Genomic DNA, 15701 nt, shown 5'->3' with positions numbered 1-15701 from the left:
GACTTTTTAAAAATTTTTATTTATTTATTTTGAGAGAGAGAGAGACAGAGCATGCACATGAATAGGAGAGGGGAAGAGAGAGAGAGGGAGAGAGAGAGAATCCTAAGCAGCTCCACACTCTAAGTACAGAACCTGATGTGTGGCTTGAACCCATCAACTGTGAGATCATGACCTGAGCCAAAGTCAAGAGCCTGATGCTTAGCTGACTGAGCTACCCAGGCGCCTCAGCCATAAGAGACTATTAAGTACAGAGGAAAAACAGGGTTGCTGGAGACAAGGTGGGTGGGGGATGGGCTATATGGGTGATGGGTATTAAAGAGGACACTTGTTGGGTTGAGCATTGGGTGTTGCATGTAAGTGATGAGTTACTGGGTTCTACTCTTGAAACCAATGCTACACTGTATGTTAACTAACTTGAATTTAAATAAATAAATTTTTAAAAAGTTTTCATTTCTGAAATCTGTTTGCATCAGGATGGTGTATCCCAAAATACACAGGGGCCTCATCTCCCCTTGTATACTATAGGTTTTTTTGAGGACCAGACTTGTGCTTGGCACATAGTAGGCCCTCACTCAATACTGTCGAATTAGTTTTCAGCAGGGTGCCTGGCTGCACACATTTGCCAGTGGTGTGCCTTTATTCACAGAACAGAAAGATTTGCATCCCTTTATTAGCATTGCTTGACACTTGGTTGACACATTTCCCAAGTTTTTTTTTCACCTCTTCTCTGGCTTTGTTTTCACAACTTGTACAATATGAGAAAAGAAATGATTATATCCATTTCACTCATGAGGCACCTTAAGTCCAGGAGGCAGACTCATTGTCTCATCATCTGGTGACAGGGGCACGCTGCCACTCACTCACTCTGAATAGGCCACTGGGGCATGGTGACAGTTTGGCTCTAGTTTCATCCTCTTAACTCTTGCCTGAAGTTAACCATTCATTATCCTTCGAATTCCCTCTGAGTGTGAGCCCTGAGGTCAGGGGGCTGACTAGGTGTGAGGACTGAGTATCTCTGTCAACTCAAAAATCCTCTGAGCACAACTCATTGGAATAATGTGTCAGAAGCCTGCAGCATCCTAGGCACCCACAAGGACTGAGCTTTTCTCACATGTATGCTTCACTTATTCATTCTTTTTGAGCATCTCTTCCAGGGGCAGGCAGCCTGTATGTATTTGGAATTCTTTGGCAAATACCTTGGTATAGAGTGTCGGTTCTCTGTCTTGGTTGACGTTAGAGTCACCTGGGACACTTAGAACCACCAATACTTGGCATCTTTATAAGCTCCCCCCAGGTGACTCTGATGAGCAGCCAATGTTGAGAATGGCTCTCAATGCTACTGATGGCCTGCATGCTTAGAGACTCTGGTTTGATTGGTCTGGGGATGGGGACCATTGGCAGAACTCTGGGCCTTGGGTGCACTATAAAGAATAAGGCTAGGGGTGCCTGGATGGCTCAGTCAGTTATGCGTCCGACTTGGGCTCAGGTCATGATCTCATGGCTTGTGAGTTCAAGCCCCGCAGTGGGCTCTGTGCTGACAGCTCAGAGCCTGAAGCCTGCTTTGGATTCTGTGCCTCCCTCTCTCTCTGCCCCTCCCCTGCTCATGCTGTCTCTCTCTCAAAAATAAACATTAAGAATAAGACTAAATGGCCATGGTCTTGTGGGAAGAACCTTTCCATTCTAGTAACAGCTGACAGCATGTTCACCTGACACTTCTCTAGAATCAGCTTTTGCTGGCTCTGATACTCAACAACTGTATCATCTAGGGTAACTTCCCCTAACTTCTTTATTTATAAAATAAAGCCAAGAACTACTTGGCAGAACCTCTGTGAGCACAAAACAAAATAAAAAAATACATGTAAAATATATTTAAGGAACCCAGCACCATACCTGCTGGTTATAACTGGCAAAGAAAGAGCCCAATAATCCTGAATTGGAAAGAATCAAATTATTATCCTACTTCTCATAGGAAAATTCTACATATCAACCACCTTTCTTTTTTTTTTTTTTTAATGTTTTTTTATTTATTTTTGAGAGAGAGGGAGAGAAAGCACACAAGCAGGGGAAGGTCAGAGAGACAGGGAGACATAGAATCTGAAGACAGGCTCCAGGCACTGAACTAGCTGTCAGCACAGAGCCCGATGTGGGGCTTGAACCCACGAACCGTGAGATCATGACCTGAACTGAAGTTGGATGCTCAACCGACTGAGTCACCCAGGTGCCTCTCAACCACCTTTCTTGAGTACCTTTTATTTACAAAAAATTATGATATGATTTCTTTATCTTTTTCTCTCTGTGCAGTGAAGGGAGAGATACAAAGATGAATGAAGGGATAATGTTGGAGAACTTCTGAGTTCTGGGGAGACAGGAAAATATAGAACCACATGAAGTTCTTTATGTGTAACATTCATCTATTTCTACATCTGTATTTTCTAATTCAGATCTGAATGGAGTAAATGTGAATCAGAGATAAAATCAGGCTGTGTGAGCTCAGACCAATGAAGAAACGGTTTTCCCTGGGGAGATCAGGGATGCCTGGGGTGGCATTTGAGCTGGGATTTAAAAAAAATTTTTTTTGTTTTTTATTTATTTTTGAGAGACAGAGAGAGATAGGGTGAGCAGGGGAGGGTCAGAGAGAGAGGGAGATACAGAATCTGAAGCAGGCTCCAGGCTCTGAGCTGTCAGCACAGAGCCCAATGTGGGGCTTGAACCCACAAACAGTGAGATCATGACCTGAGCTGAAGCCAGACGCTTAACCGACTGAGCCACCCAGGCACCCCAAGCTGGGATTCTTGAAAGGTGTGCATTTCCACAGGTGAGGAAGGACGAGTAAACATTCTAAGTTGTGGGATGACCCAGACAGAGGTTGGGAAGGCTGGGTGACAAATTTGCAGGCATCTGCTGAGAATCCATTAAGGGAAGGATTTGCCTGTTTGCTCTAGAAGTTGAATGTTTAACCTGAAAACAAGTGGGGACTATTGGAAACGGGCATCTTGGAGATGTGCTCCAGTTGGAGATTTTGCTTTGGTTCACTGATCCTAAGATGAGCTGGAAATGTCTCGGTCAGGCCATGACTTTCAATCTCTTCTTCCCCACCCAGATTTCCCTGGGTTCTACTTCCTAATCTGTATTCCAGGTATGACATACAGGTCCTGTCCTCTCACATTGCTCCTGAAATCTGTTTCTTTATCGAATTAGTTTTGAGTGCTGCCCCATCAGATTATCTGCTTAGCTTTGTATTTTGGTCTTTCTCCTGGAAAGTGTCTTAGATTATCTTCCCTTCCTCCCCCTGAAGTGTGGACTCAGATTCCCCTGATCTGAGAGCAGAGTTTGGATATTTTGGGGGGTGTATCTTGGCCCAGGGTCTTTCACAATTGGGAGACTGGAGACTGAAGGACCTGGTGAAGGTTACTATAGTCTGGGCTGAGATGATGAGGGCAGGGACCAGGGCTTGTCACAGGGCTGCAGGGCTGCAGGGAGAGAGCCCTGCATGGAAGACACCATGATGTTGGAACTCACAAGGCTATAATTTGCCTATGACTTAATTATGCACCCAGCTTATCTTTCTCAACATCTGGTCTCCTGACTCACTGCCTGTTTTCACTCATTCCTGATGGTCTGAAGTCTTGGAAACATTACCTATGATCTGAGTCATCAAGAGTGATGCCCTAGGGTGGGTTTCGGAAGGTTGGTGTCAAGCCATTATTTCAAATACTGGCCCTTCTCTTATTTAAAACAGGAATCTTTGTTATTCAAATGCTAAACCTGGTTAATTGAAGATTTGGGGAAGGAAAATGGCTGGCCCAGAGACATTCTGAGCCCACCCAAGTAAGTTACTGTGCACAAAGATTGGAATGTGATTCCGAAAAGAGAAGACTGATGAGACAATGCTGGTCTCTGGGTTCCCATGGATGCACCTTACAGGCGAGCCCTTCTCTGAGCAGGTCCTTCAGACAGGGACATGGTTCCCAACTTTGCTGCACGGTGGAATCATCTGGGGATTTTTACAAACACCAGTAGTTGGCCCCCACCCTGACATTCTGACTTAAGTCGTATGCAGTGTCACCTGGGCAAGCTGCGTTTTTTAAAACATCCCAGGAGAGTCTATCTAGTGTGTGGCAAAGTTTGGGAGGCTAGGAGGGAGGGAGAGGAAGTGAGCATTTGATTTCCAGTAGCTCCTCACTTGAGTGAGCCCCAGGAATACCTGGAGAACTCGTGTAAACACACACACACACACACACACACACACACACACACACACACACACACGTTTGGGCTCCGACCTCTAGAGTGCAGTCTAAGAATTTGCATTTCTACCTGGTTTCCTGGTGACTTGGAAAGGGCCACACTTGAGAACCACTGGCTTAAAAGAGCTGGGTGGGGCTTTGCTGCCTATGAGCTATGTGGCCCTGAGCACATCCCCCAACCTTAAGAAGTACAGTTTCTGCAACATGCAGCAGCAATGGTGATGATCTCGCGGGTCTCTGTGTGGGTGAAGCGAGGTGACACTTGTAAGTTGCTTAGAACAGGGCTTGGCCCACAAGACATGTGCAGCCCAAGGTAGAGGTGTAAAAACACAGGTCTGAAACTGACTCCATGAGACATTGCCCAAGGCAGGAGGGACCACCCTTGTAACACCCAATGAGGAAAAACCGGCTAACACCTTTAACATTTCTAAGGGCAGGCCTAGAAGGCTAGTCACGCCCTACGTGAGGGTCCTGGGCCCACTCTGTAATTGGTCAGTACTCTAAGTGTTGTGATTGGCTCCCACCAATGCGATAATGATTGGGCCCCTGTACCTGTGTCACAATTTCCTGTAACTCCCCCTTCCCAAACTCATAAAAGCCCTACCCCACCTTTGTTTGGGGCTCACTCTCTGCATGGATTCACTGTGTTGGTGAAGTCTGTGAGCCCGAGCTTATAAGCCCGTAATAAAACCGCCCTTTGCTTTTGTATGCGTGACTCGGTCTCCCTGGTAGTCTCTGGTTTGGGGAGACGATATTGGCAATCTGGGTATAACAGAGGTTATTGGGGGTGTTTCCTTATGTTCAATCATGCCAGTTGGTGAATGATGTCCAAGTAAGTTTCTGCTCAGCAGGTCCTACTTTCAGGCTTTCTGGAAGAGAAAAATGGTTACTCTCCTGAGCATGGAGTGCTCTGGAGTCCAGCAGGGTGAAGACCCACCCCGGGGGCACTGGCATATGTTAATTGGTGATTGTCAGTCAGACCTTTTGGCCTAAGCTGGGTGGCTCTGGTCTGTGATGGAGGACTGCTCTCCTGCCCAAATGTGTTACTCACATTCCAGACACATTTAGTGCAGTGAGTAGTGGTTGTCCTGGCGTCACCATGGAAACCAAACCGCTACCAAGGGAGGTGGGAATCAGGCTCTAAATCGTGTTGGAAATCACAAAATGTGTCCTTGAGAGGGGCACTGGGGATCTCCACACCAGGTCTTCTCTTTTTCTCATGCCATTTGCCCAACACTTTCCTCTCCATATATTTACCGCCCCTCCCCATTTTGCCCAGGAGGGAACTGAGGCATAGCATGTACACCCCTGCATGTAATCCTGGAGCTCTCCAACAAACCCAGCACTGCCGGTCGCCCCCTTTCCAAGCACCCGTGCACTTCACATGGATAAATCTATTTTTGTCTCTTCATGGCTTTACCAGGTCAACTCTCATGGGCTTTTTCATATTTTTAAAACTTTTTCCTATTTTTTTCCCTTAGAGTGGTACAAATCTAGCTAATCTTTATTACTTCCACATGGTTTGAAGGCAAAGTGCCACTTTTCCCATTTTGTAGTTTGGGCCACATGGTGAGTGGGGAGAAGACACATTTTGGATGGGCCCAGGGGCTCCATCCAGGGTGTCAGCCTGGGTTTTCTTCTGCTTTCCCTGGACTGAGAGCTGAATGAGAGACGGAGTTAGGGAATGATAGTGGAAAGGCCATGGGGCATTGTCATGTCCACCTTATTTCTAGATATGGACACTGTCCCAGGGAAAGGAGCTGATTTGTATCACAGAGGATGCTAGTAACAGAACAGAGTCTAGAAGCCCTGGACCCCTCCCTTTTTCCTCACTGGTGCTCCTTCTTCTGTGCCCTGACACATATCAGGCATTTACCTACGTGCAGTCTGCTGGGTACCTATTATCCTTGTTTAACATTAATTGATAACTTTGTTGTAATTGGTGCTGACCCCTCCCTGGAGAGGGAGGTATGGTGTGGTCCTGATAAACCCTGACAGGTGGGCCACACACACTGCCTATAGGCACCATGTAGAGAACAGTGACTGGTATTGGGCTAACTGCTTAAAGGAGCTGTGCTGCATTTAAGCCCCTCCCTCACGGAGGCAGTTACTAGCATCCCCAATTTACAGATCAGAGAAGTAAATCAACTTGCCTAAGATCACACAGCAAGCAGGCAAGTGACAGAGTGAAGATCCGAAGCCCGGTTTGGTTGATTTACCAACATTCTCCAACCACCATACTAACCGTTGCCTGCCCCTGCAGCCTAGGGAAGGTTCTGACTCAGAGAGAAAGCACAAGCTACACAAAGAAAGACTGTCACCTGCCTACCCGAAACCTTTGCTTTTCTGGAAAAATACGATTGCTTGGAAACAGGCCCACATGTCATCATGCTTAAGGCCATCATCTAACTGTGGTGGAAAAAGTGAAAAAAGTTTCAAATACGGACTATCTGGCTGTCATTTACTTATTTATTTATTTATTTATTTATTTATTTATTTATATCATTACTGTGGCTAATGTGTCATTTGGCTGAAGCTTCCCATGTGCTTGTGAAGTTTCCCATTTGCACAGCCCCTCCATGCCTGTGCCTTCCCTCTTTCAGAAGACTGTGATGGAAAGGAGAGATGCAAGTTATTTTTAATTTCTCCACTGAACCAACATCCAGATCTCGCCTTCCAGCAGCTAAGCCTATATGTTTTCGCAACAGGGTATTAATTAGCTGGTTCTGGGAATGGCCAGCCGGGCTGCTGTGTGGCTCTGCCGCCCTCCCAGCCACAGTGCAATTGCTCATGGACGCAGCAGGATGCAGAGGCTTCAGCAGGGAGCATCCTCCTGCTCAATAAAGGCAGACATGGGTACCGGCTAACTTGTTAAACACATTTATTGATTTCTTGACAGTAACCAAACACAGTGAGTGACCATTATAAACAAGGAAAGAAAGGCATTCGTTTGTATTTTGTGAGATCCGGCTGCACCTGGAGAGAAAAGACACCCCCTTCCCAGGAATTTACAAGGCAAAGTGCATTCCTTCAAGGGAACATCACAGGGGGGATGGCAGTTTTGAAACGCAAGAAATCTGTCGCCTGCTATCTCAGGCTGAAGCTCACCTTGTATGAATGATCGAGCCATGGAGTGGAATTAAAGTTATACTTGCTTAGCAAATGCATTCCTGATTGCCACAAACTCAGTAAAAAATTGGCTGCAAACGAACAGAACATGTAGATGAAGGAACAAGTGAAACCAAAGAATGCAGTTGCATGGAGCTGAGGCTTCGCCTATAAGGAAGGAGAATAGACCAAAGCCAGAAAAATGAAATGAACTGGTTAAACACATTTATTGAGCTGTTAACAATAACCAAACACAATGTATGACCTTTGGAAAACAAGAAACAGTGAATGGATCGATTCTGATCTTGGCAAATCCTACTACAGATATGTGACAAAGAGGGGAAATAGTTCCATTTCTTTAATAGTCTGCAGTGATATATATACAATGTGTATCTCTTCAATGTCTGTCCTTTTCTTTTTAAATTTTTGAGTAAACAGAAGAATCATAATCTAGAAATAAGTGTCCTTGGCCAGCTTTGTCCTGGTTCACTTGTCACTAACACCCTCTGAGAATCCTAGGACACCACCCAAGAACACTTGATGCCAAGAACAAAGTCCGCTTGATGCCGCTGGAGCTGGGTTTCCTCCTCTCTCTCTTTTGGAAGAATTTTCTATGTACAAAGGCTGAAACATCTCATTGGGTAGATTTATTAGTTCAGGAAAACAGTATCAAAATTGTAATCAGGTTAACTGGTTATTTTCTTCTAAGACCTCTTATGAATGAGCCTTTTTTGTTTTCTGAAACTTGACTTCCCATCTTGGAGGCCATGTGAGTGTGTCTCTGTGTGGATATGTTTGCGTGTGTCCACGTGTGTGTGTGAGTGCGTGTATGCGTGTGTGTGTGTGTGTGTGTGTGAGTGCGTGTGTGTAAGAGATGTGTTCCTCTGGCATGGTGTTGCAGACACTTTTCATGAAGAAAGGGCCAATCCAAAGAGTGAATGAGGCTTGAGGGAGGGAAGGAGAGAGAAGGAAGAAGGGGTATTCTAGGTTACATCAATTCACAGTTGTAGCATTTCTTCTTGAGATTCTTCTTGGCCTCGTTCCCTACTTGAGGAGCCATTCATTTACTGGAAAGAGAGACAAAGGAAAAAAATACACACACACACACACACACAATACAAAACAAGGCATAGTTGAATTAATTCACCTGAAGTTTGGGGGCTTATTCCAATGGGGAAGGGACAGTTTTAGAAATTGTATGTCTGTGTCCCAATGACCGCCTCTGCTTCCTCATAAATCTCTAGGCCTGAGCTGTCCAATATGGTTGTTACCAGTCACATGTGGATACCATAAATTAAAATTAATTAAAATTAAGTAAAATTAAATAGATTTAAATAAAACTAAAAATTTAGTTGTACTAGCCACACTTCAAATGTTTGACAGCCCGTGTGGTTAGTAGCTACCATAGTGAACAATGTAGATATAGAACATTTCCATAGTCACAGAATGCTCTACTGGATGGCAGTGCACTAGACCAGGGGTGGGCAAATGACAGCCCACGGGCCAAATGCAGCCTGTGATCTGTTTTTGTAAATAAAGTTTTATTGAAACTTGGCCTCACTCAATAGTTTACATATTATTTATGGCTGCTTTCACACTACAACAAAGCCCAAAGTATTTACCAGTTGGCCCTTTACAGAAAAAGTTCGTGACCCCTGCTTTAGACTGTAAGCTCTGCATGGATAGGGTCATATCTGTCTTCTTCACCTCTGTATTCCCATCATCTAGCTAAGTATGTGCCTGGCACATAGTAGGTGCACAATAAGTAGGTGTTGAAAAAAGGGAAGGCTCAGTGAATGAGTTGAGTATTTTTCTGGTAGTTCTGGCTGGAAGGGAACAGAAAATTGTAGTTTTGACCCTCTGCACATATCTGACAGAGAAAAAAGAGGGAAATGTAGGGGTAAGTAGGAGAGATGAAATGGAGGACCTTGGAGCAGCAGTGGTAGCTGCTTCTAAGAGCTGCCTGATAATGCCTGCAGCCCCCTTATTTGGGCAGCACATTATTGCTACAAAGGGATTCCCTGTCCAGGCTCTCATTTGCTCCTCACAAGTCATGAAGTAGACAGTATAGGGACTGTCATGAAAGAAGCCAGGCCAAGGGGGAAACTTTGTTGGGTTTACATGGCTTGGTAGTGACAGAACAGGACTGGAGCTCAGATGTGGAGATTCCTTGCTGAAGAAGTCTCCATGACTTTCTTCTGCCTCCATCTTCCTTTCCATGTTGAGGGTTTACCACAGTGGTCAATAGATACTAAACATGCATAAAGGAAGAGGGGGCTGGATATGGACAAGAAGGTTGTAGGAGGCAGGAGTCATCTTAAATGTCTTCTTCAGTTGGGATAATAGTCACTTCTAGAAACATAGTACTGGAAAACGATGTGCTCACACATGGTTCCTCATTGGATCCCATTGGCCTGGCATCCAGAGTATTTGTTTGCCTTTTGGGAGAAAGAGGAGTGCACAGAGCTAAAAGCCGGAAAGCTTCTAGCTGTCCGGTTCTAACAAATAACACTGGAAAATCAGCCTTGCTGGGCTCTTGGCAAAATGGGAATAAAAATGTTGTCTTAGGCTAAGTGAAATAAGTCAGAGAAAGACAAGTATCATATGATCTCACTCATATGTGGAATTTAAGAAATAAAACAAACAAGCAAAGGAATAAAAGGGGGGGGTTGGACCTGGAAACAAACAGCTCTACAGAGAGCAAACTGATAGTTACCAGCGGTGAGGTGAGTGGGGGGATGGGTGGAATAGGTGACCAGAATTAAGGAGTGTGCTTGTGGTGATGAGCACCAGGTGATGTATGGAAGTGTTGAATCACTATATGGTACACCGGAAACTAATATTACACTAAAGGTTACCTAACTAGAATTTAAATAAAAACTTAAAGAAATAGAAAAAGGAAAAAACTTCCCTGGTTTCCATAAGTTTAAAGTCATATGGTGCTGCATATCCTAGAAGCTTGAGATAAGGTCTGCAATTTTCTGAAATGTCCTTAGTGTAAAGATTTGTAACTATTGCAAAAAAAAAACAACAACAACAAAACCTACACCAACTGTTCCCAACTGTTCCTTCATGGGAGTGCTCTCTTCTTTGCGAAGACTGTGTATACCAAGCAGCTGTCCTAACTTGGGCTCCAATAAAACTTTCTTCCTTCCTTCTTTCCTCTTTTTTTTTTAAGGCCATCTTGCTTGAACCAGAATGGATTTGAAGGTTTGACCATCCCCCTCACCTATCTCTATCTCTCTCTTTCTCTATTTCTATCTCCATCCCTGTTTCTATCATCTCTATCTTTATCCTCTATCTCTACCTATTTTTCTGTCTATCTATCATCTCTCTCTATCCCTATCTCCATCTTTATCATCTCTATCTCTAAACCTCTCTCTCTCTACACGTCTCTTTCTTTTTATATCTATCTTTAATCTCTATCTATTTCTATCTCTATCTCTAATGATACATGGATTTTACCAGCAGGAAAACACAATACAAATGGAAGGTGGTGGTCTCATCTCCATTTGTAATCATGGTTCTTATATTGGGAGATAATGCCAGGCCTTTAAGAGCCAGTCTAAGCAAGATGGCTGAGCTCTGGGTGGGGTCCACTGCCCTTGGAGCCAGTGCACCCACCTCTATACTGAAGCTTCTGGGCTCGGTTGTTTGGACAGTCCTTCCCCTGTAAACTGAAGTTGATGTTGGTGCGGATACAGCGGTTATTGAGCAGCTGCACAGGCCTGAAGTTGTCACTCATGCTCAGAAAGATCTGAGATGGCTGATTCTGGCTGAGCAGGCGTAAAGAATGCATCTGTGGAGAGAGACACAGCTGAGTCCAACCCATCCTCCTAAAATGCACTAGGGAAGACGGAGGACTGTGTAGACCATGCTCATGCCCAGTGGTACTGTCTGTCTGAAAGAGGGCACGTGAGCCCGGCAGAGACCCTCGTTTCATGGATTCAGTTGTGCTGCAGGCCCACTGATGCCTCTGTGCACAGAGTGAGCCTTGCTTCTATCTCACTAGGTCATGCATGGCTCTCTGAACAAGTCCTTTTGTTCTCTCTTAGCCTCAAATATACCATCTGTCAAAGGAGGAAATCCATCTACTTGTTCTCCAGGGCCCCTTTTTTCTCTGACACCTCATGGTTTGATAACTTCCACTAATTCAGGGAATTATTCCCCGACATGGGTATTAGCCAAATAGTAGTGATTGGTCCAGGGGTCAGAGCTACGCTAAGCTGGATCAGTCTGGCTTATTTTCTGTGACTCTCAGGACCAGGTGGTTGGACTAAAGCACTTTCTGCCATGTTCCACCCCAGGACTGTGAAGCAAAGGAAGAGTCTCCAGCAGGAAAGAAACAAAGCATATGTGCAATAAGGAGCAGGAAAAGACATGGAGGATGGACTTCTTGTAGATTCTGGACATCAACTTCTGATCTCAACTTCCATGAGATGCCCCAGTATCTGTTGAGTACTTCCCTTTTCCTAAGTTTAAATCTTCTAAAGGGGGTGGCTTGTCACCCAAAGAATCCCAATCACTACAGATAGGGTCAGAGACTTCAGATGGTTCAGACTGTTGGCTTGTGAGTACATATCCTGTCAAGGAGATTGGATTCCACTTCCTTGGCTCATCTTCCTTTGAGTTTTTATAGACGCTCACCATCAGAGAATTCCAGAACTCAAACATATGTAATTTACCCCCCTCATCATAAAGTGTTCCCTTCACGTACGTGGGGGTGACAGACTTTGGAGCGTACAGTGAGCCATTAGCAAATCTGGCACCATGTGGCCTCTGGTTCTCACATAATTCAGAGGAATACTAGTCCTGTGAGATGCTCCAAAAATATCCCACATTCAATCAGGTTTGTGAAATACTAAACATCCTGTGTCTCCTCTTGGAGATGGACACATGTATTATCAATTTAAAGGCCCTGAGAAGTTTTCCAACAAGGAAATATATTTAACATTTTTTTAATCCAGCTCTTTCAAACATATTTGGACATATCTGTTTTGCTCACTAGCTGTCTGCACATCACAGCTGTCACATTTTGGGAACCCTGTTCTCTTTTCTCATTCAGACAGGTGGGATAGTTCTACAATTAGTTCATGCGAAGTCTTTTCAGATGCTGGTTCTCCAAACACAGGCGTATCCGCAGAATTCATACATTGACGTCCTAACCCTAGTACCTCAGAATGTGACTTTATTTGGAAATGGGGTTGTTACAGATGTAATTAGTTAAGGTCATAACGTGGACCCTGATTCACTATGACTGGTGGCTTTATAGAAAAGGGGATTTGGACAGAGAAGCAGAGGAAGAGTGCCATGTAAAGATGAAAGCATAGTGGGCAATGCTTCTATAAGCCAAGGGGCACCAGAGGTTGCCAGCAACCCACCAGAAGGGCAGGTGCGAAACAGTGACTTCCTTACATCTGTCAGAAGAGCTCAATCCTGCTGATACCTTGATCTTGGATTTATGGCTTCCAGAGCTGTGAGGTAGTACATTTCTGTTGTGTAAGTCACCAAATCTATGATGCTCCGTTGAAGCAGTCCTAGGAAACTGATACAACAGGTACTCCACAAACCCAGCCAGTCTTTACACCATCTTCCCCATGAGGTAAGAGACCCTGGAGAAGCTCACCTGCATCCTGGTTATGTAGACAGGTTTGTTCATTATTATCCAACTTGCCGTCTCATAGCAGGGTGGGATAGTCATCGACCCATCGTAAGTAATGAAACTAGAGGTCTCTGGATATAGTTCCTCTATATTAAGTCCCTGTAGTAAATATGCATCATCTAGTGAAGAAAATAAGAAATACTTAAGAGTTAGGTTTCTTGAGAAAGTGCCAGAATTGCTGATAATTCTTTTCAGATTCCAGAAGACTGTATCCGCCAGGACAGGCTACAGTAATGAACAACCACCACCTCTTGAATCTCAGTTATTTTAAATTTTTTAAATGTTTTGTTTATCTTCAAGACAGAGAGAGACAGAGCATGAGCAAGGGAGGGGCAGAGAGAGAGAGGAAAACACAGAATCCAAAGTGAGTTCCAGGCTCTGAGCTTTCAGCACAGAGCCTGATGCAGGGCTTAGGCCCATGAACAGTGAGATCATGACCTGAGCTGAAGTGGAATGCTCAACTGACTGAGCCATTCAGGCACACCATGAATCTCAGTTGTTTTAAACAACAAAGGTTTACTTTGTGCTCATGTACATGTCCTCCCTAGGTTGGCTGGGAGCTGCCTCCATGTGACTGCTGTTCACACTCAGGGACTTAGGTCTAGAGCAGCTGCCCTCTAGACCCTTGTGAGTAGCAATGATAGAAAGCAAGCATGATGAAGCATATGTTAGCTCTCAAAGCTCCCATCCTAGAAGGGACACATGTCACTTCTGCTCACACTTATGCAGCCCAAGAAGTAACATGGCCAAAGCTGACATTGGGGATTCAAAGAAGCACATTTCCCCAGCAGGATGGGGCACTGAATACTGGCAAACAGAAGTGTGGTCACCACAAGGACACAAGAAAGAACCAAGTCCTTGGTGAAGGTCCCTGAGACCTAGACCCATAGCATTATATTCATAATGAAATAAACAATTAAGGCTTCAGGACCTATTGAAACATTGCCTGGCTCCTGTTCTTATTTATTAACATTGTTTAATTAGAAGAACATTAAGAAAACACTTTTTAAAAAGAAAATCAAATCAGGCCAGATCCTACCATGGGATTTGACAGTTAAGTTCAACAATGAACTTCACTTTTATGGAGCTCCTCTCTATGGAGCCCATGCACGTAGCCTTTTCTATTTTTACGTTATTTAAGGTGGTCACACTCCTATGTATTTTAGTATTAAATGTGCTTTTTTAATTAGAAAAGTGACATACGTACTTATCAGAATATATGGAAAAAAGAGAGAAAACAAAAGGATAATAAGCACTTCGATCATCTAAAAACAGTTGTGTTTTGGCTTGTTGCATTCTGATTTTTAAATTCAATGCATTGGTTGTACTTTGTAAACACTAATGTACTGAAGTTTTCAAATATCCACAAACTCCAACGTGCCTCTCTCACTCTTCTCCTCTCTCTATGATCTCTCCCCTTCTTGCTGTATACTCTTACTCTCTTCTCCTGGCTTCCAAAACACCATGCTTGATATTCCCATTTTTTTGACCATTCCTTCTCAGGTTATGTTGCTGGCTCCTTATTTTCCATGTGCTTCTCTCAATGTTGACATTTCTTTGGGGAAAGTCCCAAGCTTTCTGTGCCCCCTCACTCTACAGTGAGAAGATCAGTTACATTCATGACTTCCATTGCCCTCTGTATCCTGGTGATTCCCAATCAAGGTGTCCAGGGGTCTTGCATTCCCAATTTATGATAAGAGTCCACCACTGCAGCCAGTCTAGGAGGCTCAGGGCATGCATGACAGGAACCCAGTGCCTGGAAAATGGAGGGATGAGCCTGGCTCTTCCAGTCCTCCTGATTCTCTCATCCATGTTTCTAACTCCCAGTGGAAAAGAACTAACTCTCCAATAGTTGACATCGGTTCTCAGGCTTAGTACTGTGCACGTATAATGCTAAAAAAAGACTTTCATATACAGCTGGAACCTCACAATGATTATAAAATTTGTCAGGTGGATAATAACATCCTCAGTGACAAGAAGCTAAAGATCAGAGAGGCACAGTAACATGCCTAAGGTCACAGAGCTAGCTGGTGACTTCAGAGTGGGAACTGGAAGCCGCCTTTCCTGACTTCCAGATCAAAGTCATTTATTCACTCAACAAATGTTCACTAAGCACTTCTTGATGCTGGGCATAGGGTTAGGGTCTGGGGATAGAGCAGTCAGCAAGATAGATGCAGCACCCACCCTTATTTTATTGAGGAGACAGACAATAAATGGAAAAATAAATATATGTGGGCTCTTCTATCAGATGGTAGTGAGTGCACCATGGTCAGGCCTGTTCCTACCTTCTGATCCTGAGAGCATCAAGGATGCTAATCCATTTTCCCCGGCAAAGGTCCCCTACCTTCTGCATCTCTTGCTCCAGAAATTGCTCATTCAAGTTTCTCTGATAAGAAAGAGTCATCTCTGCCAAGGAAACTTGAATTTCAGTGCTCCTTCACTCGTCAACTGATTTAAGAACAAATCAACTGATTCAGTGGTTTGGAATGATATAAATAAAACCACCGATTCACTTCTCATTCTTCAACTGCTCTGACTATCTTGATGGGGGGAACTGAACATCTATAGACCTCTGTCCATAAAATGACCATGAGAAAGACAGACAGGTGGTTGAGCTGGATTTGGAAACCAACCCTAGGAGAAAGGACTTTCTTTCAATTTCCATTTAAATGTATCTACCTTCT

At 44.2% G+C, this 15701-nt stretch overlaps 1 protein-coding gene across 4 annotated transcripts in view; it reads right to left on the bottom strand.

The window, feature by feature from the left end:
- Positions 1-7111: 7111 nt before the first annotated feature.
- Positions 7112-15701, bottom strand: part of CA10 (carbonic anhydrase 10) — a 484381-nt gene continuing 475791 nt past the window's right edge. For all 4 annotated transcript variants that reach the window (XM_029928756.1, XM_029928757.1, XM_029928755.1 and 1 more), the window contains exons 8-10: positions 12982-13136; positions 10980-11154; positions 7112-8422 (exon numbers count right to left, since the gene is read on the bottom strand). In XM_029928756.1, coding sequence (XP_029784616.1) covers positions 8400-8422; positions 10980-11154; positions 12982-13136 — 353 coding nt within the window. In that variant the 3' untranslated portion in view covers positions 7112-8399. The remainder of the gene's footprint in view (positions 8423-10979; positions 11155-12981; positions 13137-15701) is intronic.

The sequence above is a fragment of the Suricata suricatta genome, chromosome 17, assembly GCF_006229205.1.
Source record: "Suricata suricatta isolate VVHF042 chromosome 17, meerkat_22Aug2017_6uvM2_HiC, whole genome shotgun sequence".
NCBI classification, from domain to species: Eukaryota; Metazoa; Chordata; class Mammalia; order Carnivora; family Herpestidae; genus Suricata; species Suricata suricatta.
The sequence above is the reverse complement of the archived record's forward strand: the minus strand, read 5'-3'. Positions and strand labels throughout refer to the sequence as shown.